At 38.0% G+C, this 23,661-nt stretch overlaps 1 protein-coding gene across 4 annotated transcripts in view; it reads right to left on the bottom strand.

Moving 5' to 3' along the window:
- LOC124144554 overlaps window positions 1–21,435 on the bottom strand; it is a 41,861-nt gene extending 20,426 nt beyond the window's left edge. For 3 of the 4 annotated variants that reach the window (XM_046514024.2, XM_046514039.2, XM_046514049.2), the window contains exons 1-5: window positions 21,140–21,435; window positions 18,437–18,490; window positions 17,143–17,292; window positions 7,247–7,488; window positions 1,084–1,187 (exon numbers count right to left, since the gene is read on the bottom strand). In XM_046514024.2, coding sequence (XP_046369980.2) covers window positions 1,084–1,187; window positions 7,247–7,488; window positions 17,143–17,292; window positions 18,437–18,490; window positions 21,140–21,256 — 667 coding nt within the window. In that variant the 5' untranslated portion in view covers window positions 21,257–21,435. The remainder of the gene's footprint in view (window positions 1–1,083; window positions 1,188–7,246; window positions 7,489–17,142; window positions 17,293–18,436; window positions 18,491–21,139) is intronic. The other variant, XM_046514031.2, reaches the window with a different exon arrangement.
- Window positions 21,436–23,661: the final 2,226 nt, after the last annotated feature.

Genomic DNA, 23,661 nt, shown 5'->3' with positions numbered 1-23,661 from the left:
AGGTGTGTTGTTCCACCAGAAGAACATACCTGTGCACAACTCTGTTATTGCAATGGCTTTAATGCATGACAGTGGGTTTGAAACCATTAAACATCCTCCGTATTCACCAGACTAGGTGTCATCACTACATCTGAGTTTCATCTCTTACCAAACTTGAACTGTCTGGCAAGCATTATGCAAATGATGATGACACCAATGCTGCTGTAGAGGACTTTTGACACCACCAGGAGAAAGCCTTCTACACCAGTAGGGTCCAGGCACTCCAGCATCTTTGGCAGAAGTGTGTGGACATTGTGGGGGGTGGGGGGGTGGTGGGGGTGGGGGGGGTGATTATGTTGAAAACTAATTGGCAACCAACTCCATTAAAGCAGGCCATCATAGCTAGGCTTAGAACTTTTCAGCCACCCCTTGTAACTTAATTTACAATTCTTTTACACTAAAGAGTCAGGTATGACACAGTCAGACCTGTCTGCAATTGCTGCAAACAGTGAGTGAGTGAGTCGGACACCACTTTGAGCAGTTTTACCGTTATATCATGGTGTCTCAGGAAAATGTTGGGAGAAAGTTTTAAGTGATGCAGGTAAAAGACATTAACAAATTTGGTGAAACCCATGCAGTCAGACCAAGGATCAAGACTAATCTGAAGATTCCAACACTCAATTAGCAGATCTTTGTGTGGCCAAGAGGTGTGCAGACATTCAAACACAAGGCTTTGTTCACGTCTTTTTTTTCATCCAGACAACATGGTCAACAAAAAAGATTGGTTTTAATCATTTAATTTAATTTTATAATATATATGGCTTTATAATAAAAACAGAACAATGCACCATCCAGGATTATTGTTAAATGTACTGCACATTCTCCCTTTCAAAGTTCCATTTGGGAAGGTTTCGAGTACCTGCCCTGAGAAAAATGTTAAAACTAAAGAACAAAACTATCCTCATGGAATTATTAACAGAAGAACAGAGTCAGTAATAGACATACTTTACCTCCACCATTGACCATGCCTTAGTGGGACAGTCCTGTGACTATGGCAACACCATGCACTGGCCAAGTGACCGGTAAAGGAAACCTTATACTGACCAAACCAACCTTCCACGGGTTGGGCAAGGAAAAACGTCCATGCTTGTCTCTTTTCATTCATCTGCAGTAACCAGCAGCATCCATTGTCTTCTCTGTGCCAGAGCCTGTATATGTGATGAGTCATTAAGGATTACATGGTAAGTCACCATGACAACCTAGTTGTCATAATAAATGTAACAGAGTAATATTATTCTCATAAATAATTATATTAGTGAATAATTATTATAGCTCATTTCTTCAATGTGCAGATGAAATGGAGAAAAATGAATTTAATTATGAAAATCCATTCACATAGGGCCATAATGATTTTTTATTTAGATTTTTTCTTGGACCCAGAATGACACTTTGGGAACAAATATCATTCATTTCTCATTTCAAAAACTACAGTATTTGAAATGATATATTGTGGTATTATTATCCAAATGGAAAACATGCCTTTATTTCTGTGTGCAATGTTACATACAGTACATAATAGAAAATAAATATCTGTTTTTATATCAGACTTTCACACAAAATGCATTCTTGAAACACCAGTAACCAACTTTTACGTCAATAAACAAACTAAAAAATTGCCTTTTGATATTATCAAGAAGATACATTGCATATTGTTTAGATATTTAAATTCTATTTCAATTACAAAGTGAAACTTTGCAAAAAATATTTACGCGCTTTGGTTTTGAACATGGAATGTACCACTTCAACTGAAATCAAGATAACCTTTAGGAAATTAGAGTAACCTCCCCTTAACTTATGAAAGCAACATGGCCACAGCAAGGTACAGGCAGTTCCTTAGGCTTTGTGAAGAATGGCCATTAGATAAGACCAAAACAGGAAGAGATCTTGCAACTGTGATACGCCAGAAGGTTGGAGAAGCTTTCAAACAGGGTGAGGCCTCACAAATAAATGAAGCACAGTGCAATGATGCATTTGAACATTTGAACAAAATCAACATAAATGCTTTCAAACGTAAATATGAAAGGACATCAGAAACTGGTGCCACTGGGGCAGAGAAGGAACAGTGTACACTTGTAGTATCCTCTGACACCCTCCAAGAGCTTAACAATGCAGATATGGGATTTGTTGCAAAGATGAAGAGGACACTGGGATTTGAAGGTTGAATGGGATATTCAGCATCACACAAACCAGTTTCCCCTCCCTCCCTCGCTACCTCTGGCTGATCAGTTCTACATCAGGTGGAATTAGATGCTCAACAAGGAAATACTGAACTTTTGAATCACTTTACTAAACAGCCAAAGTGTTTTGAAACATATTCATGGTTGTTCAACCTTCAGTCAACACGATCAATGAATGGCTGTACGTCATTCTTCACTACAAATGAGCAAAATGGGTGTTCACTAGCTGTTCACTATGATCCACAAGGACTACAAGCTCACCGAATTTAGACAAATGTACAAAGTAGAGATAATTTATTGATAACAACTTCTTTATTTACTAGTAAGTCAAGGCGACGTTTCGGTATAAATCCTTATACCATTGTCAAGCAAGGCTGAAGCAAGACATATGTACATACAGTCAAAACTGAAGGTTTTACATGATTGTTTGAATAAAAATATATATCATAATACATGTATGTATGTTCTTTCTGACTACTATGTCTAAACTCTTCTATAAATTATGATCATGCCAATATACACGAAGGCTGTGTACATTGAACAAACTGATGACACATATCAAACAATGAGAAATCATGCCTTTAATATTTAACACATGGATCAGGAGCACAGGAGTTGCCATGTTTATTATTCATGTCCCATGCACAACTGGCATGGCAATGTTATGAATATTTTTGTAGTGAAATCAGTCCAGAAAGTACAGTGATAACATCCACTACACGGATCAAGACCCACATACATGTACACAAGACACTCCTACAACATTACCACAGTGGATACCTACTAGATCCTGAAGTTGCACAATGGAAAACATACAAATTTCAATAATGTATAACACCGACATTATAACAAGTACCATATTCGACGTAATAAGCGCCCAGGGCGCTCTCAAAATTAGGAATAGGGGGCTCTTATTAGAATATTATTTTAGTGAAAAAAACAGAGTTGAAAGATAAATTTCGTGGTTTATGCTGACAGACTGAAATGTTTATGTACGACAGATATATTTTTCCAGAATTAAATTCCCCATAATTAAGGGGAGTGTGTATTATACGCGAATAAATAAGTCTTGTGTACATTGATCAATTGGAAGGGGTGCTAATTGGAATTGTTCACTAGCCAATATATTAGCAAATATCGCCATGGGCGCTTATTAGAGCGGCGCGCTTATTACGTCGAATACGGTAATGGTTATTGACTTAACACACATCTGAACCAGTTAACACAAGGGTTTTATGTTTTTTAGACCCACTGAGGTGCAACCAACTACTGAAAACATGCTTTACAGAGCTGGACCTGATAGGTGAAAATGCTGACTTTTGTTGTTTCTATTTCTTTCCTGTGTATAAGATGTAATTGGCAGTATCAATCAGCAGGATCAATGTCTCATGCCCATTAAAAGTCTTGTTATGGACGTAATCAGTGGAATGTGTGGAACTGAGATACTGTAATTAGTGTAATGATAAACAGCTAGACTGATGCACCATGGTATACAATAAATCATGAATTTAATGGGAGTTCCCAAACCTTTTCTTAAAAGTATGAAAATGTGAGTAACACTACCTTTAAACATGTTTTAGTTCATAATCGCAATATGACAAAAGCAATTGTGACATACCATACCAAGTATTGGGTATTTGCAGTTAGACTGAATAATGCATTTACATTTATCCCAAATATAACCTATCAAATATACCTACACGTTGTTACAGGTGATCTGACCACCTTGAAACCAATAGGTTTCAGTGTTGTTACATACACAAGTTAGCATTATCTTTTGAACGTAAGAAAACATTGTTACTCATTAAGCATCTGGTGTTGTGTAACTGTACTTGATTATCAGTGTTCGCAATAACTACCTGCCCTTATTCTCAGCACGGTCAGATATGCTGTCGATTCAGCAAATTTATGTTGATATGTTTGTCAGCATAACATGTAGATTTGCGTTTCATTTTTCTTGACGAATATTTTCAGCCAGTCACATGATGTACATAAACGTTAATGTCCAGAGTCTTTAGTGCAGTTACAGTCAATATATTCATATAACCAGTCAAAACATGATGTCCTTATTGTGTAGATTCAGGCATTATACACAGACTCTGAACGTACCATGCTGAGTTCAGCACCGACTCCAATCCAGTCGGGACCTACGGGTTCCACAGTCTCTTGTTATGGATGGTAGTTGGGCAATTTTGTTTTCTTTAACGCTGCTTTACATGTTCACTTTGTTGATGATTAGTTATCATGGTCATGGCTTGCGACGGTAATGACCTTGTCATAACTGCTTTGAATCCACTCGTGTAAACAAATCGTGACCAGATTTGACAATACCCAGTGAAAAATACTAAGTTAAGTGACAAATTAGACGGTATATTGAGAGCTTTGTTTTGTGACATATGTAATTGCTTCCGGTGAACCTGATGTGGCTGAAAACTTCAATATGTCAGCATGGTAATCCAGTAGGTGGGCACTTGATTAATGCAAGCAAGGGGTACGTGCCTCACATCTTTGGTTTTGATTTCATGCTCGCATTAATTTCACAAATTTCAGTACAGCACAATATGTGAATTTGCAGAAAAACAAGGGGTTTGATATATTGAATGACTTGAAAGAAATCTGCTGGGACAGCTATTTGGTCTGAAACCAGACTCTCTACATGCTCTAACCAGGAAACTATTAGTCATTAGTCCACACATTGATACAATACTCTTCAAACCCCAACACAAGCAATCTCTGACTTTCAGATAAAGCAGTGTTCCACATAATTTTTCAACCATATGATTATGAGTACAGTACAGGTCTTTATTAGAACTGACGAGTATCAGACATATGTTTTTCAAACCAATGAGTACCATACTGCTCATTTGTAATTGCAGACTTGACGAGTACTGGTAGGATATTGCACAGCCATCGTACAAAGACCTCGTGTTGTTCATTCAGATTTTGGTGCTAGACTAATGTAAACTCAAGAGAGAATTGGAATGCACAATTATTAACCAATGACAATGCAGAATTGGAACACACGATATTACTTATTTCCGTTTAAGCGGAAAGCTTTTGACAATAAATGGACAAGGTACTTTGACAAGCATGTGGTATTGGTATCATATTTGATATGATTTTAATTTGCAATTGGTCTGTATTTGACTGGTTTTCATCCATACAATACACCGATACAGCATCTGTCTGGAGCACTGCTTTCCAAGGATATAATCAAAACATGTAGAACTTTATCTAATTATCTATCACGGCATGTTCAGTTCCTCCAGTTCTACCAGAAAAGTACCAAGGTCTTTTCAAGAGGCCCTGTAGGGGTGAACACAAGAAGGGCTTGTTCACCATGATTCATAATGTGTTCATTATGCTTTGAATATGTCACATTTAAATTTTGTAATCAGCATGGATAGTTATTGTTTTCAATCCTTAAGAGTTTAAAATTTAATACAACACCGAAATACAAAATGAAATATGGTCCCAAAGGGGTTGGGTTTGGGCTGGGAAAAGTCCAAATTTACCACCCTATTACCCGGCCCCACCTGATATAGGTCTCAAGAGTTGGGTACAAAATGTCCGCATGGGAATCGTTTTACCGCAACCCTGGCAAAAGTTATTTAGATACACATATAAAACGACCTGATCATGCATACGCTGAAGATGACTGTAACTTATCTCTACTCAATTACCGTATACAACGCAACAAGCGCCCAGGGCGCTCTAAAAATTAGTGTGTATTATACGCAAATAAATATATAAGACGTGTACATTGACCAGTCGCAAGGGGTGCTAAATGAGATTGCTACCAGCCAATATATCAGCAAATATCGCCGTGGGCTCTTATTAGAGCGGGGCGGTTAATACGTCGAATACTGTATATAAAGTCACAAGGAATGTGAACATCGACTTGTAGTGTAGCCATTGAGTTTTATTGTTATTGTCATTATACAGTATATCACGTGGCTATCTATGAGTCCTTGTAGTCCTGTGGATACACGGGACCTACTCAGGAGCCACCGGACCTATGTACCCGAGTTACCTGTCCCAGCCCAAGGCTGGTCACTGTGAGACCGTGCAAGGTATACCAGCAACCCCACAACATCAACAAGGTTTCATTGTGTAGGACAAGTTAAGAATCTATCTACATGACCTATAGAATTATCAATAATTATTTTGTTAGTTCGTAGGACACATGCTAGTCTCTAACATAGCTACCTTTAGGGGGAAACACAGGTTTGTTGTGTGATGAGCTGATGAGTAAATACTCGGATTATTAGGAGTTCATCCAAATAGAAATAAACTGCAAGTGATTCCAGGACATTTGATTGACTCACCAAGCAATTTGTTTTCCATTTATGTTTCCACTAACTTAAAAACAATTAGGCCAGGCCCACCTTAGGGACTACTGCTTCCTGATTGGCTGATAATAGTGGGTGGGGCTTGTGTTGCATAATGGCACTAATCGATGTCACTGGTTTAGTACTGTCTACAGTTTCTTTATGTTAATGATTATCTATGCAGATTTTTGACTTATTTATTTATAAGAATTGACTTCAATATTATGTTGCCCTTACAGAGGTATAAACGTATAAGCCGGTGTGCACACATTTTTTAATCCTGCAGATTTCAAATTGTGCATACTGGTTTTCTTTTTTATACCTCCATAAAAACAAAAAACAATAATAAATTGTAAGCTTATCCTACGAGGAATACGGTTTCATGTACTCTCCGCACAGATGTGTACTACGTACCAATTGTATTTTACCGCCAGTTTATCATTTACCACAATTTGAAAAACAGACTGAGATGTGAAGTGGTTTTTTTGCCTTATGAATTGCCGAGATTACAGAGATACATAGCGAGGGTATATTTTTTCTAGTATTTAACATGTAAGGATAAGATTTGTAATCACCACTGATAAAGTCAGGATACCTCAAGATGATCCTTTATATCCAGTTTCATTTTTGCTTTTTTTCCTAAGGAAGTAATTTGAAACCTATGTTACCTGGAGCTAGAATTATGAGAGAGAAACCCACCTCCGATATTCCTCGGTGGTTGTCTGGGTGATGTTGGGCTGCCACCAGGCATCGAATGGTCTGGACGGGCGTTGACACACCCTTTCCTCCCTCACCACATCTTGCTTCACCGGCATGGGCGGCACACCCTTGGACTTGACCGGGACGTCGTGGGAGCTTACATCGCGGACATACGATGTGGCCACCACTCCGGGCTTCCATTCACATGTCATGGAAACATCTTTGAGGAGTTGAAGTACAGACTGCAATGGAAAAGACAAGTACCTTCAGGGAGGACTATAAGAGCATTTTAACTATAATTAAATAATTTTAATTTTTTTATAAGTTTGTATGATGGCAGTCTGCAAATAATCAAGTCTGGATCAGACAATCCAGTGATTGACATCATGAGCATCGATCAATGCAATTGGGATACAATGACATTTATCAACCAAGTCAGCAAGCCTGACCACCCGACCCTGTTAGTCGCCTCTTACAACAAGCATAGTCACCTTTATATGCCAAGCATGGATTGATGAAAATCTATTCTAACACGGATCTTCACAGGTTTCTTGAATACAGATTTTGCCTCTTCTGCAGTTTGCAAAATAACTGCTAACTGTACACAGTGTTTAAGCAACAATCTATCCCCTCACTTTGAATTAACAGTCTAACCAATCACTTTGTTAGCTGGTCCATCGATTATTTTTGCACTGTGAGAAACAGGTGACTATTTTGTCAAATTAATAAAGGCAATAGTCCATAACATTGCTTCGTATGCTATGTGATGGATCAGTGATAGAAGCTAACTGTTTTTGTCTACTAGTCCTTATAATGATAACATATAGCAAAACCCTCAAAATGGCAGATTTCTACTGGTCCTTATGATACCTTAACTATTGGGCAGTTTGGCAAGGACTTTAGGACCAGTGCCAATTTCTAACGCTGTGGATTTATTGGCAATGTGAGAAATGTGCCATCATATTGCCCCACACGACACTTAAGTTATGAAGCATCAGTCTATACCATCACATTTTTCATAACTAGAGGCTTGTGTGTTTTTGAGAGACAGTAACTAGGGGCTTGTGTGTTCTTGAGAGACAGTAACTAGGGGCTTATGCGTGTTCTTGAGAGACAGTAACTAGAGGCTTGTGTGTTTTTGAGAGACAGTAACTAGGGCTCATGCGTTTTTGAGAGACAGTAACTAGGGGCTTGTGTGTTTTAGAGAGACAGTAACTAGGGGCTAATGTGTGTTCTAGAGAGACAGTAACTAGGGGCTTGTGTGTTTTTGAGAGACAGTAACTAGGGGCTAATGCGTTTTTGAGAGACAGTAACTAGGGGCTTGTGTGTTTTGGGGAGACAGTAACTAGGGGCTTATGTGTGTCCTTGAGAGACAGTAACTAGGGGCTTGTGTGTTTTAGAGAGACAGTAACTAGGGGCTTATGTGTGTCCTTGAGAGACAGTAACTAGGGGCTTGTGTGTTTTTGAGAGACAGTAACTAGGGGCTTATGTGTGTCCTTGAGAGACAGTAACTAGGGGCTTATGTGTTTTAGAGAGACAGTAACTAGGGGCTTATGTGTGTCCTTGAGAGACAGTAACTAGGGGCTTGTGTGTTTTTGAGAGACAGTAACTAGGGGCTCATGCGTTTTTGAGAGACAGTAACTAGGGGCTTGTGTGTTTTGGGGAGACAGTAAATAGGGGCTTGTGTGTTCTAGAGAGACAGTAACTAGGGGCTTGTGTGTGTCCTTGAGAGACAGTAACTAGGGGCTTGTGTGTTTTTGAGAGACAGTAACTAGGGGCTTATGTGTGTCCTTGAGAGACAGTAACTAGGGGCTTGTGTGTTTTAGAGAGACAGTAACTAGGGGCTAATGTGTGTCCTTGAGAGACAGTAACTAGGGGCTTATGTGTGTCCTTGAGAGACAGTAACTAGGGGCTTATGTGTGTCCTTGAGAGACAGTAACTTGGGGCTTATGTGTGTTTTTGAGAGACAGTAACTACAGGCTTATGTGTGTCCTTGGGAGACTGTGGACTTAAGTTACAACACGTGTGTTTCTGGTTTCCTTGCCCTAATCTGGGGGTGCACAGTAGTTGTGACACATTCTCTGATGTGTCAAGCTGAACTGACTACAGTAGTTGTCTCATGTTCTCCGACAAAGGGTAGCAGACAGCTGCTGTTAGTACCAGCTGCTAATGTTTCATTAACAAAAGAACATTCAACTTATTGACAAATACAATTTTTTATTGCCTCGAGCAAGTCAAGTATAACAGGTAAATAACTGTAGAACTAATAGGCTAGGCTTTATTCCAACCATATTCAAGTACCACTTCAACACTACTCAATAAATCATTAACTTGTATTTTCTGAAGATAATCTGCTTCCAGCAAGTTCAGGGCTTCATAAATTAAGTCTTCTATTTAAGCTTTATTAAGTTGTTGTTGTTGCTGTTTGTTGTTTAACGCCGCACTCAGCAATATTCCAGCTATATGACGACGGTTTGACGCCCATAATACTGATGCTTCAATTTTGCTTCAAATTGGAACTGAATAAAACTGACACAAAATGTAAAGGATTTTTTTTTGTTGACTAGTGAAAAAAGGTCTCTGGATTAATGTTTGAGAAACCATTTCAAAGGCAACACTGTATACTGTCAGGCAAGGTACAACGTGCTGTCAATATTGTAAACAATGGTTAAACATGGCAGTTAGCCCTAATTATCAGGATAATATTTCTGTCAGTACTGAAATAAATGTGACTTGGTTTTTATGTAGTCTGTAAACATTTTCTCTTTATGCTGACCAAAATATCTTTATCCTTTTCAAAGCAAGACTTACATCATAAAGAATACATTTAATCTTCAAGTCAGAACCGGGGCAAAATATGAACACTATTCCACCAGTCCATGGACTACTGAACATGGTGAAAGTCGGGAAGGACTACAAATCTGAACCACTTGTCCAAAACAAGTTGGGGACTAGTTGTTATTTATGCTATCTTTCAGCTGTAACCATGGTAACTGGTGCAAGAGCTGCAAACAATCACTGAAAGAATTTACCCAACATATTATTCATGGCACTGCCTCGTGTCATGTTTATCATGCTAAATGACATTATTAATGTGCTATGTATGTTGAATACACAATGTCACATAAACTATACACCAAATGAACCAAACATTATCTATTGACCGTTTGTGCATGTTGTGTTTTTTTTGTTCGTTCATAACTTCTTTCATGTGGTCGTTCCTGTGTGACTTTGTTCATGATTGAGTGAGTTAGTGAGTGTAGTTTATGCTACAGCCAGTTATATCATCATCTGCAAATCATCACATCCAAGCCAGGCTGGCTATTGGTTGGGGATTTCAATATAATTTGTTTCATCTATGTCACAGACCCGTGAAGATCCAGGGTAGAATAGGTCTTCAGTAACCCACGCTTGCCATATAAGGCGCCTATGCTTGTCGTAAGAGGCGACTAATGGCATCGGGTGGTCAGGCTCGCTGACTTGGTTGATGCATGTCATCGTATCCCAATTGCATTGATTGATGCTTATGATGTCAATCACTGGATTGTCTGGTCCAGACTCGATTATTTACAGACCGCCATAATATGGCTAGAATATTGCTGAGAGCGGCATTAAACAACAAACAAACACAGACTAAGAGAGACACAATACATGCAGTAGGACTTATTTTGGTCTGTTTCTTTGCCAGCAATATTCCAAATATATGATGTAAATAATTGAATCTAGACCAGACAATCCAGTTACTGATATTGTGAGCAACGATCATCACAGTATGGATAAAATGACATGCTACTGGGATGTCAACCAAGTCTCCCTGTCTGACCACCCAATCAATCTGGTCGCCTCTTATGACCAGCAGAGGTTGCTGACGACCTATTCTAACCTGGAATTTCCACAGGGTTGCCTGTTACGACCAGCAGAGGTTGCTGAGGACCTATTCTAACCTGGAATTCCCACAGGGTTGCCTGTTACATCCAGCAGAGGTTGCTGAGGAACTATTCTAACCTGGAATTTCCACAGGGTTGCCTCCTACGACCAGCAGAGGTTGCTGAGGAACTATTCTAACCTGGAATTTCCACAGGGTTGCCTGTTACGACCAGCAGGGGTTGCAAAGGACCTATCCTAACCTGGAATTTCAACAGGGTTGCCTCTTACCATGCTTACAACCAGCAGAGGTTGCTGGGGACCTATTCTAACCTGGAATTCCCACAGGGTTGCCTCTTACGACCAGCAGAGGTTGCAGTGGACCTATTCTAATCTGGAATTTCCACAGGGTCGCCTCTTACGACAAGCAGAGGTTGCTGAGGACCTATTCTAACCTGGAATTCCCACAGGGTTGCCTGTTACATCCAGCAGAGGTTGCTGAGGACCTATTCTAACCTGGAATTTCCACAGGGTTGCCTCCTACGACCAGCAGAGGTTGCTGAGGACGTATTCTAATCTGGAATTCCCACAGGGTTGCCTGTTACGACCAGCAGGGGTTGCAAAGGACCTATCCTAACCTGGAATTTCAACAGGGTTGCCTCTTACCATGCTTACAACCAGCAGAGGTTGCTGGGGACCTATTCTAACCTGGAATTCCCACAGGGTTGCCTCTTACGACCAGCAGAGGTTGCAGTGGACCTATTCTAATCTGGAATTTCCACAGGGTCGCCTCTTACGACAAGCAGAGGTTGCTGGGGACCTATTCTAACCTGGAATTCCCACAGCAGGAGAAGGAATTGAACAATTTCAAAATTGAATACAAAACAGGGAAGGGTTATTTGCATGTCAACATGGTTTCAATGTGAAGGATAATTTCTGACAAAATACACACACAAAACTCCTATCATGATTATGCACGTTATACAAATTACATTTTTATTACCGGTATCACTCTTATCCATCAAAATTAATAACACATGTATTTTATTCATTTGTCATCTACCAACTGACGAAAATCTATATTCCCAATAGTCTATCTACATAAGCTTATCCATAATACTATGTCCCTTTTACGTCGCGTCCAAATTATTGCACTTATATAGCAATGTGCATGCACATGCGTTTGTGTGTGTATGTGGTTGCCTGTACTAGTCTGGACTAATGCCAAATTTTATAATGCTAACTGACTGAGATACCATGCCGCAGCTTAACATGAATACCCCACTCAGACTCAGACTCCGAGCCGACCAGTCCTTGTTTTAGCCCCTGGTTCAAAATTTGGATTCTTTTAAAAATAATTATTTTCCTAAACTCAGGCCAAATGTCACTTTCTGCCACTAACACATCACACATTCAGCCATTAGACATGCAAAATGCCAGTATAATAAAAATCTTCAAGCTGTATTACAAAAGACAGCAAATGAAACTACACCTACACGAATATGTGAATATTATATTCAATGCGAAAATATGAAATTTAACTATAAAACCTCTTCTAGTTTATTGATCCTGTTGTCAGTGAAATGCAAGTCACCACTGCATAGTGATATCATTAGTTATTTCTATGGCAACATTACTTGGAAAATCTATATCCCAATTCGGAAATTTTTACTGACATTTGCTTCAGACTTGGCAAAACACCAGCCTCTGTCTAGAAAAAAAATCCTAAATTCCTAAAGGCTTTATACTATTTCAGTTACCCTGGTTACATGTAACTGTGCATAAACCACCAGCTGTGTAACAAAATGCATCAAATGATAGCTGCAGAATACATTAATCAAGTTAAGCCACGTGTAGCATTGCTGCTGACAGACACTACACAATCAGCAACAGGTGTTCCTACACCGTCAGTCAGATGTGTCTGATCCTGCGTCAGATTCCAGATGTGTCTTGTCTAGTGGAGAAATGTCAGACAATCTAACCAGGAAGGTGAAATACCATTGTCTATCACAACAAGGATATTTGTTTTCAAGCATGCCCCAGGGCACCTGTTAAGATATGTTGGAGTGCTCTTTGGAATTAAGTGTGCCAACAAGAATATTACTTCTGATCGATCTTTGATTCACCATGACCCAAATATAAAACATAAGCAGTTTTAGTTTCAAAAGTTTGCCCCTTGCTTTTCATTGCAATCGACAATACGGTTTTACACTTTTCAATTTCTGAATCCCCAGGTTTATTTCGGGCATAAAAAAATAAAAGAATGAGTTCTTAGGCAATGACATTTGAAAATATAGTGTGGGTGGGCAGTGTTTTTTTTGTTTTTTTTTGCTTGTTCAAACTAAAAACAAAAAAAAACAGTTGTGTACCATCAATCTGGGAAAGAGCCTCCATACATAAACAAGTATACAAACTCCTATTGCCGCCATGACCATAACACAAGATGCGCAGTAAAGCAGAGCGCATGTATAAGGAAGATATCATATGCTATATTGCACTGCATAGTTTTTAAGGTATTAGTATTTTTGTATTTTTTTAGAAAATGGAAAAAAAAATCAAAACGTGTGGCAGACTTTATGATGATGTGGGCACTGCCTGAGAACCAGGGTTAAAGTACTGTCGGAAATGCTAGAAAACTGCTTTTCTGGCTTCATTTAATAAATACGAGTCATAGGACTATAAAAAGAGCATACATCAAATAACACAAATTGCCCCAATCTAGCCACTGTGATTACCCTTAAAATGTACTTTTACAGGTAAAATGATGATCAACTTAGAAAATATTTGTGTGTTGTCATGCATGTATGAAATTACCAAAACACCTGTTCCGAGGTGATGACCTCACAGCGTCCCGTGCATTCTCACAGGTGCAAATGTCACCCGAGTTGCTCTCAACATATTACTGTTATTGTGCTTAATTGACATGTGCCTTGATGGGGTAGCAATTTAGGATATGTACTGCATTATATTTGCTTGGAAACATGATGGAATAGTTAAGAGCTATGAAACGGGATGGGAATTGGAATGTAGCGATTTTGGAATCCAGAAGTATTTGTTGTTCTACAGATGATTTCTTGAGGTAGCATTTATCTCCGCTGATGACGTATATGAATCTGTACTTTTGAATGTTGTGTTATGTCTTGCCACGAACCCTTTACACTTAGCTAAGATGGGCACAACAGGGTTGAGCTCACAATGTCTGACTGGTGTACGTAACACAACGTAACCGTGTTGTGCTGCCAGCACATATGCCCTGTTCTTATTCAGCCGAATTTTTTTTAAAAAGGTTGAACTTTCGTTTTATATGGTCTGAAGTTGACAATGTCATATATCCCTGTATGGTCAACTTCAGACTACTCATGGTTTGGGCGACAGTATCTGATTTCCGGACGTTATATTAACTGGCGTTATCCATGACAATGACCCTGACGTTGTTTAAAATGGGCAACAGCTGAAGTTCCAACCAGTCTATGAACACATCACTTCCTATAATTTCCTTATGAAAATCACCAGTTTTCTTTTTTGCCTAAAAAACTAGCACACATCCATCAATAAGCCCCATATCATGGGTTGCAGCGTACAAAACAATGACACGATTACCTTTAACTGATGGTCTGTGGGTGCTTTTTGTCCGTCTGCCAATATCCACATGTAGACAGTGAAATGATTCATCAAGGTAAATTATCTGGATGCCCTTACTGTGATAGTTATGAATGGTTCGGAGATAATGTGACTTATAGACAGGATTGAATATTTTCCCCTGAAAAGTGCTCGGTCATCGCCACGTGCAGTGTATCGAAATCCCATCTCTTGGAGGGCAATAGCCAGTGCAGTTAACATTAATTGTATCTTTAATTCCTCCCAAATTCTACTACAAGTCAGGGTTACCTTCTGCACATAAAGCTTGTACACTATACTCCTAATCACCCTGTATCAAAGCTGTCTAATATCCTTTTACGTCCCTGTTTTGTTTTTGAGACCACCCCTATACCTGTTTTGTATTATTTATCATACCGTAGACTTGATGATATGAATTGAAAACCCAATAGCTTGGGCAGTTCGGTAGTTCACCCTATCTAAATTGATAAATGGTTTCCCTCTTTCTCTCTAAAGTGTAAAGAACTTGTATACATTTCCCAGTACAGACTCCATATCGTGTACCATGGTTTTGGCTATACAAGTGTAATGTAACATGCATCATGGGAGCAATGTTAACAAAACAAACGCATCTTCATTTTAGAAGAAGCACATCTAGAATATTCTCAAAATGATTTTGGTGTGTAGATTAGATGTTTTATGAAGACTACATTATTATCATTAGAACGGAGTCACGTGCGCATATTTCTATAGTCTGTTTCAGACTGCCACCATTGGACTTAGAATAAATGCAAACTTCCTATTTTCTTTCGAATTTGTCCCCTGTAAACTTGTCGATAGGACTCCTTGTGACCAAAATACTTCAAACCACAGGTAGGGCGATTGGTAGTTACTCGATATTTCAATAACAACAGTCTGTGAAAAAATATATCCTTTTTTAACAGGCTAAAAGCAGTTGTCTAGCATTTCCGACAGTACTTTAGTATTTGTTTTAGCCTTACAAATCATGCTGTTAACAATGTTAAACATGTTCTCACGTTCATTTTCCATGTGTTTATCCAGCTTACCTCTGTGAAAGTACATTTATCTCTGGTTTCATAACAATCATCCCAAGAAGTCATTTTTAAATGATTCCTAAGTGTGTTCTTCCAGCACTAAAGATTATTGGAACCATGCGATTACATATACAATTTTCATCACATCATTGTCACTCTCAGACAAAGAATTTTGATCCCTGCATGAATATACACAGCCTGTGCCAAAAGCTTGAGTCTACAACTCTGATCATGGCACTTAGCCCCGTTTTCATTAGAGTTCAGTGTTGTTTACTAGCTGAGCTAACTAGGCCAAACAGATTTTTCCGGGGTCAGACAGATATTTGTGTTGTTTCCTGCCAAGACAAATTTCAAAGTGCTCCAGCAGTTTTTTAATTCTACATGAAAAGCTTGGACAATAATCCGGAATAATCAAAAGAATAATACAATCAAAATGCATAGTTAAATGTAAGAAATAATTAAAGGCAAAAATATGGCATTTTTGAACCTGTGTGAAGAGAATGGTTTGATTAACAGAAAATCTTCTTGTGGTCATTGACAAACCGTACTCCGAAATGATCACAAGAATCTTGTGGTATATCTGCACTTTTTCACAACTTAAAGATGATGCAACCCAAATACTACCAGGAACCAGTCTACATAAACATATCGGAACAAAAGTGATATTACTGTGCAAAGTTATTGAACTTTAAGTTGTAGTTGGCAATGTGATGTTAAGTCATGTAAATAGTAATAAATGTCTTTAGTAATATTTTTGAGCAAAGATTGTCTGATAACTTGCAACAGCCATGGTAGTCCTCTATAAATGATTTATCAAATGCTACTATCATCAGATCATAAACACTTCCAGCATGTTCAAGAACAAAGATAGTAATAACACTCATATTTGCTTGTTTGTTGTTTAACGCTGCACTCAGCAATATTCCAGCTATATGACGGCGGTCTGTAAATAATCAAGTCAGGACAAGACAACCCAGTGACTGACATCATGAGCATCGATCTACACGATTGGGATACAATGACATGCACCAACCAATAATATTTTATTTTGAGTTACAGTAATCAGATATGCTTGTCTGAATGCTTCGCTCACGTATTCCAAGAGTTTAGAAGTCTTGATGCTGATTGGCTGATTAGAAAGTTCACCTAATGCGACCTCAGATCTTCATGCCAAGAGGTATCATTTCCGAGTAAAAGATCTGATTTTATGAGATTGTCAGCATGGAACATCATGAATATTGTTAACAATAGTGAAACAAATGTACTCGTTCTAATAGACCTTACAAAATAAACCTGTGTAAGATCCACCCAAGTCTTTGGTCTAGAAATGGTAAAATGTACTGTCTATCAAAGTCAACTGTTTTCTGAAGCTGCACTGACCTGTGAAGATGCTCGGAGTTTACTGAAGACAGCGAACACCTTGAGACTGGCTGTGTTTGAGTTGGGAATGGTGAGGAAGTGAAACCACAGACGATGATCATGGACGTAGCAGTGGATCTTCCACCCCTTCTGACATGACACTGGGAATGGCTGAAACACAACCACTGCATCAGTATGAAGCCCTCACATTTTTCATTTTTAAGTTTCTGGCTCACCGAGCCATGAAAAATAAAAATGACAATTAAACATAAATTTCATAATACATGACAGAATCTTGTGTCCATAACATGAAAAAAATAGCTGCAACATACATGATATGAATACAAAAAAAACATTAATATTAAAAATTATGAAACTGCATGCAATTATTCATTTTAACAAGTGAGATTTACCAACTCAACATGCTCACAGCTTCGTATACTACTCAAAAGTGTCAAAGAACATTCAATTTTTTCATTTTACTATAGGTAAGACATGTCAGATTAGCAAAAGTCATACAAAATAATCTTAATCATGTTAATATTCATGTTCTTTTTTTTATATTTATATAACAGTTGAGACAGATTAACTACAGTTGCATGAAACTTCTTTTGGGTAGTAGATATCTATATTTTATAAACATACAGAAAACTTACTTTTCTCTCAGTGATGTTTTCTATAGCCCAGCTAGTGAAGTGCAACAAAATTGAAGAGAGTAGCATATAATTGGGACAAGACCCAGATGTTGATAAAACGTCAGGTCGGATGCTTTAGTATTACCATGATTACGGTTGGTCAGGATGCTGGAAACACATATTTTTTGCTCCTATCATGGTTACTTGTATCACAAAATACTTACCGTAATCGACGTAATAAGCGCCCCGCTCTAATAAGCGCCCACAGCGACATTTGCTAAGATATTGGCTAGTGAACAATCCCAGTTAGCACCCCTTCCGATTGATCAATGTACACAAGACTTATTTATTTGCGTATAATACGCACTCGTGTGTTATATGCACCCTTACTTATGGGCATTTAATTCTGGAAAAATATATCTGTCGTACATAAACATTTCAGGCTGTCAGCATAAACCACGAAATTTATCTTTCAACTCTGTTTTTTTTCACCAAAATAACATTCTAATAAGAGCCCCCTATATATAATTTTCAGAGCGCCCTGGGTGCTTATTACGTCGAATACGGTATGTATCACGTTTATATGCTCATTTGAACACTGATGTTCACCAGCTCTATGTCATGAACTGATCAACAGGATAAAATCTGTATGACAAACACCATTAATACGGTTTCCTCACCTTTGCATTTTTTATAAGATCAAGGACTTCTTCAGCAGTAACTTTTTCTTGATTCTGAAAATGTCATTGAGTTGTTGGAATCATAAAACTTACAATAATTTACAACATGTACAAATTCATTCCTTCCACACATGTTTATACTCACACACGACCAAAGAAGATGGTCAAGAGAAGTGAGAAGGATCTTAAACAAATGCCACTCTTTACTTAGCGTTATTATGATTGTTTGTTTCTTGTCTCACGATGCACACAGCAATATTCCAGGTATATGATGGCAGTCTGTAAATAATCGAGTCTGGACCAGACAATCTACATGATCTTGTGATTGATATCATGAGCATCAATCCACACGACCAAGTCAGGGAGTCTGACCACCCGATCCCATTAATCGCCTTTTATGGCAAGCATGGGTTGCTGAACACCTATTCTAACCCGGATCTTCACGGGTCCATTATCATGTTGGCTTAATGGTCCAGAATGGACACACAAAATCCATCAATAAGTGGTATAGCCGGACACATGGCGTAACAAAATGAATGAGTGATGTCAGAGTTTGTCTGTTTCTCCTTTCAGCAGCTTCAGCACTAAAAATTAATACAAATGTTCTATATGCCATACACATGTTACAGGATTTCCTTTCAGTTGAAGAAAATAGTTTGCAAAAATTATAAATGAATCATGTTTTCCTGCCTCGTATCATGTCGGTCACAGCTGTTATTTTCAAGAATACAGCTGCAGTAAACAAGAGAACAATGTACAGTATGAAAGAAACATAAACATTGTGAATGAACATGATTCAGGTTGGTGGACACTAATTATCATGATTACAACAACATAAATATGCATATTTACATGAAACTTCCACAAAACATATGCTTATACCACATATACTAGTCATGGGTATTGGCCTAACTTTCGTATTGCAATGTATTGCAATGATGACTTATGTATTACGATATGTAACACCTGTAATTTGTTTTATACCTGAATGAAAATGGAACCAAACATCAGACTCCCCCCCCCCACCCCACCCCCCCCCCCCCCCCCCCCCCACACACACACACACACTTTTGACAACTTTGTTCCCTATCTCCGTTGGATGTTGCTATGGTCACATGTGTAAACATGGTAAGAGACACTTTATCAGGGTGATCAGCATGATCAGTCCATTTTCTACGACATTGACTAATTGTCATCCAAACTGTCAAAAGATTTCATCCAAATTTGGTAATGACATATATGACATTTTGTCCAATCAAAAAGTTGACAAAATCATGAAAACATCCTGATACCATTTGTCTCCAGCAAAGTCACTGACTAAATACAGGAAACTGGTCACAAATAGTTTTGCTTTTTGGATCACAGGAAATTAGTTGCAAATTTCTGAATGTCCCAGTTATACTTATGTAAACTTTGCCAAAAAGTTAGCATTACAAATTGTGTTATACCAGTAACACAGCACACATCTAATGAATGTCATATGTACATGTTATTGCAAGCACAATTTTTGTCTCTCATGAAAAACAGTCAACAAGTTAGGATATGGTAAGAAGAAATTTATAAGTTCCATGTTGGCACACAAAGTAGATTCTGGATAGATTCTGCTTGACTCATATATATCTAGGTGACTATTGGTCTGGAAATCACTATTGTGATACCTATTGATATTGCAAGCAGCTACTGCGATAAATATCGATAGTTTTCAGTGTATCATTTTAGATGGATTTTAGAGTTGAATTTAACCTTGGAACTGAAGTTTTCTTTGAATATGATAACCATAACAACAAATAAAAAGTAAAGTTTGAGATATGACTGATTTGTTTTTTCTTTACCCTAATAATTTAAGAAAAAGAAACTTCCACATTATCATCATGATCATGTGTAAATTACTACCATTCATGATCAAAAGAAAAACAAATTTGAACAGCATTGCATGTACTTTATTGATATGGTAAATGCAATCGAAACTATCGATATTCCTTCCTGAAATCGATACTATTGATCGGAAACTGATTTAACAATCGGTTTACTGACTTTAGGTGCTCACCAATACATGTAGCAATATATCGATATTTTGATTTATCGTGACACCCCTATATATGTCATTGTCAACAATCCTAAGATTGAGTTTCCCGCTTTCCCCCAACTAAGATATGGTTCTCATCATTGAACTTGTTGAATGCTACATGCAAGTACCAGCTCTCTGCTATGTCTATCCCCTGACCATGTTAACAATTGGTGTTAATGAAATTGTATTGTATTATTTATGCAAAAGCATCACCAAGATTACCAGAGAAACATTTCTATATATTACACAGAACATTTAAATGGCAGTTCTAACTTTACCATCGTCTACTTTGAATATTATCATTACAAATAGTCATGATACATTTTAAGGTTACCTCAATATTTTAATAACAATTTCTTTCCATAAATAATAATTACTTCTAAATATTGCCATCATTCACTGATATCGTTTCTATGGCCCCGTTTGAAGTATCCTACTAATTTCCGTAACAGACATACATATTGAATGTCATCATCTGCCGAACAAGCAAAACACAGATGTTCAACAGGTGTTGTATATTTCCTGACTCAACATAACCCAGGAAGTGATGTATCCCACCTGATTGATGACACCACGAAATAATATACACAAAGTGCACTTACAAAAACAAATCACAAGCTTACTTGATATCTTACCTGCCGTAACACATAAGCCCGACCACTTATCCACCTCAGAAGGGAGAGGTATTTGAGACTAAAAACGAATATTGTGCAGAATATCGTTGCGAACGTCGACAGGTACAGAAGTTCCATCCTGCACTGTCACTCCCTGTCGGGCTAAGATTCCTCAGCTTGGTGGCAGAATGATGTGAATGAGTCATGCAGATATATTCCAATAGAAAAATCGAACATCACAGGTATTCCCTTTCCTGTACGGCGTTTTATTTGATCATGTGACTGTTCTCTGCACGTTGGTTTGTTTTAAACGGAAGTAACCTATTAGTTGCCTCCCTTTGCAATAACCTATTCCTAAAGACTAATAAATATATATGGTAACAAATAGGCGTACTGGTTCTACGAAACGGGTCTCAGAATGTTGTTCTTTATTCCGAGCGAGAACGGGCTTGTTATTAATCACACATTTATAAGGTTAATTGTGTAACATGTAGGGTCATGAAACAAAAAAGCATGTCAACACTGGGTCCTTGCTTTCTAGGGGCGCTGGGGTAGCCTAGTGGTTAAAGCGTTCGCTCGTTACAACGAAGACCCTCGTTCGATTCCCCACATGGGTGCAATGTGTGAAGCCTAATTTTGGTGTCCCCCGCCGTGATATTGCTGGGATATTGTTATAAGACCACAAAACCATACTCAATCACTCATTTGCTTTCTGTACAATATCATAAAATCAACTCTTTCTATCCTGATTTGACCAACTAGATTCACCATAAATCCTCGAATAAGCGCTGCACTTGTATGTATATCGGAATGACCTTTCACCCACATTACATTCGAGGCATTTATTCTAAGAATTACTGTAGATTTAGAAAAGGCACTCATCGCCACGGTAAAATAACGAGAAACTTTGTAAACAGTCCAGTATTTAAACTGAAAGTACCATTAGTTGCTATCAAGAATTTTATTCTTATTCTATTTATTTTATTGCGTTTTAAACGAGAGTAGGGTTTATTTCCGGATTTCATAAGCTGTTCAGTATTACAAGTGATAACTGTGCATAAAAATCAGACGAGATTGCTAAAATGATGCATTTTGCTATTCATGTTTTTGTTTTGTTTTTAATTTTTCGAATTTGTGAGTTCGTAGGCAAATAATTGGAAAACTATGGAAATATATCAGTCAACTACTGAACTATTATATTTGGCAAATAAGGAATTTAATATTTTCAGTGTAATATATAAATGAGGAAGAAGCCAGTGAGTGTAATTTTAATTCATTCAGTTCACCTTCACTTTCCACCGATTTGTCGTCGAATATGACTCCTTTACTCGGAAGAAAAATATTTCCAGAGAAACAAAGACATAGAATGGATTGCGTTATTCTTCAATTCATATAAACTGTTAGCATTCAAAGTGCATAAAGATATTTACATAAATAATTAAAAAATACCTTTACGAAGTGTAAAGTTTCAGTATATAACAGTTAATAAATTATCAGCTCTGAAAGAACACCTCCCTAAACAACCCACTGTACGCTTTCCATTCCATGTGTCTAATGGCTAATCTGACAGTTGTGGTAAGAGTAAATCTTTACTAGGGGGTAGCTCGCTTTCAACGAAATTAATGTTAACACTACACCTATTCGAGAGAAGATTTTCTCAAGATTAGAAGTTAAGAGACTAATATTTACCACGTTATTGCATTGTCTTTTTTATGGCGTTTACAGAAATATTCTATTTGAAAGTGTTCATGTTAAAATATATTATTCTAGTAAAAAGTGTTCCTGCAGACCTGTGGTCATACATAATGTTTTACTTGTATAACTTTTCGGTTAATTATTTAAAGCCATAAAATAATGTGTAAAACACGTTTAAGGTGACTCAAATGAAATATCTGTCTATCTGGTTGTTTTACCCATTTGAAGAAAACAAAAAATATTATCCCAGTTTACTCGCATGACACTGTATTCATTGTAAATGGGGCCCTCTCGCGTGTTTGATCAGCGACACCGGTAATCGTTAGACTGGACAAGATCGTAAAACTGCGTTAGCCGACGAGTAAAGTGTAAGGGAATTACTCGAACTCTAGATGCTTCTGGCGAACCGAGACAGCATTTTACATTACGCCACACAAAATTACCCAGGAGTATATTTCCACAGTAAAACCTGGGATGTTGTTCGCTAGATTAAGAGAAGCGGTAATAAAATCTGCCTTTAGGCGTGATTGCCTTGTCGTGGCATCGTGTTTTACACAGCTGCACACTCGTATACCAACGGAGTGGATCGAAATTCAGACTTTAGTCAAGATATAATGGCTAGGATTGAAAATAGACATCGTCGTGAATTAAAACAACGTGACATACAATTACAGACATGTTTAGGGAGGGACTACCTGACACGCAAGATTATATGTTTCGGTCAACGATTGCGTGACTTTAGCTCACTTAAGAATTACATGCCTTGAGTAGGAGGTATATTTCCTGCTGAGCGATATTGATCTCCACCCCCCAAGCCCATCCGATTTCCAGATTGACACTCGTAAATA

The sequence above is a fragment of the Haliotis rufescens genome, unplaced genomic scaffold (assembly GCF_023055435.1).
Source record: "Haliotis rufescens isolate VD_foot unplaced genomic scaffold, xgHalRufe1.0.p SCAF_3, whole genome shotgun sequence".
Taxonomy (NCBI): Eukaryota; Metazoa; Mollusca; class Gastropoda; order Lepetellida; family Haliotidae; genus Haliotis; species Haliotis rufescens.
Note: the sequence above shows the minus strand (reverse complement) of the source record. Positions and strands in the feature narration are given on the sequence as shown.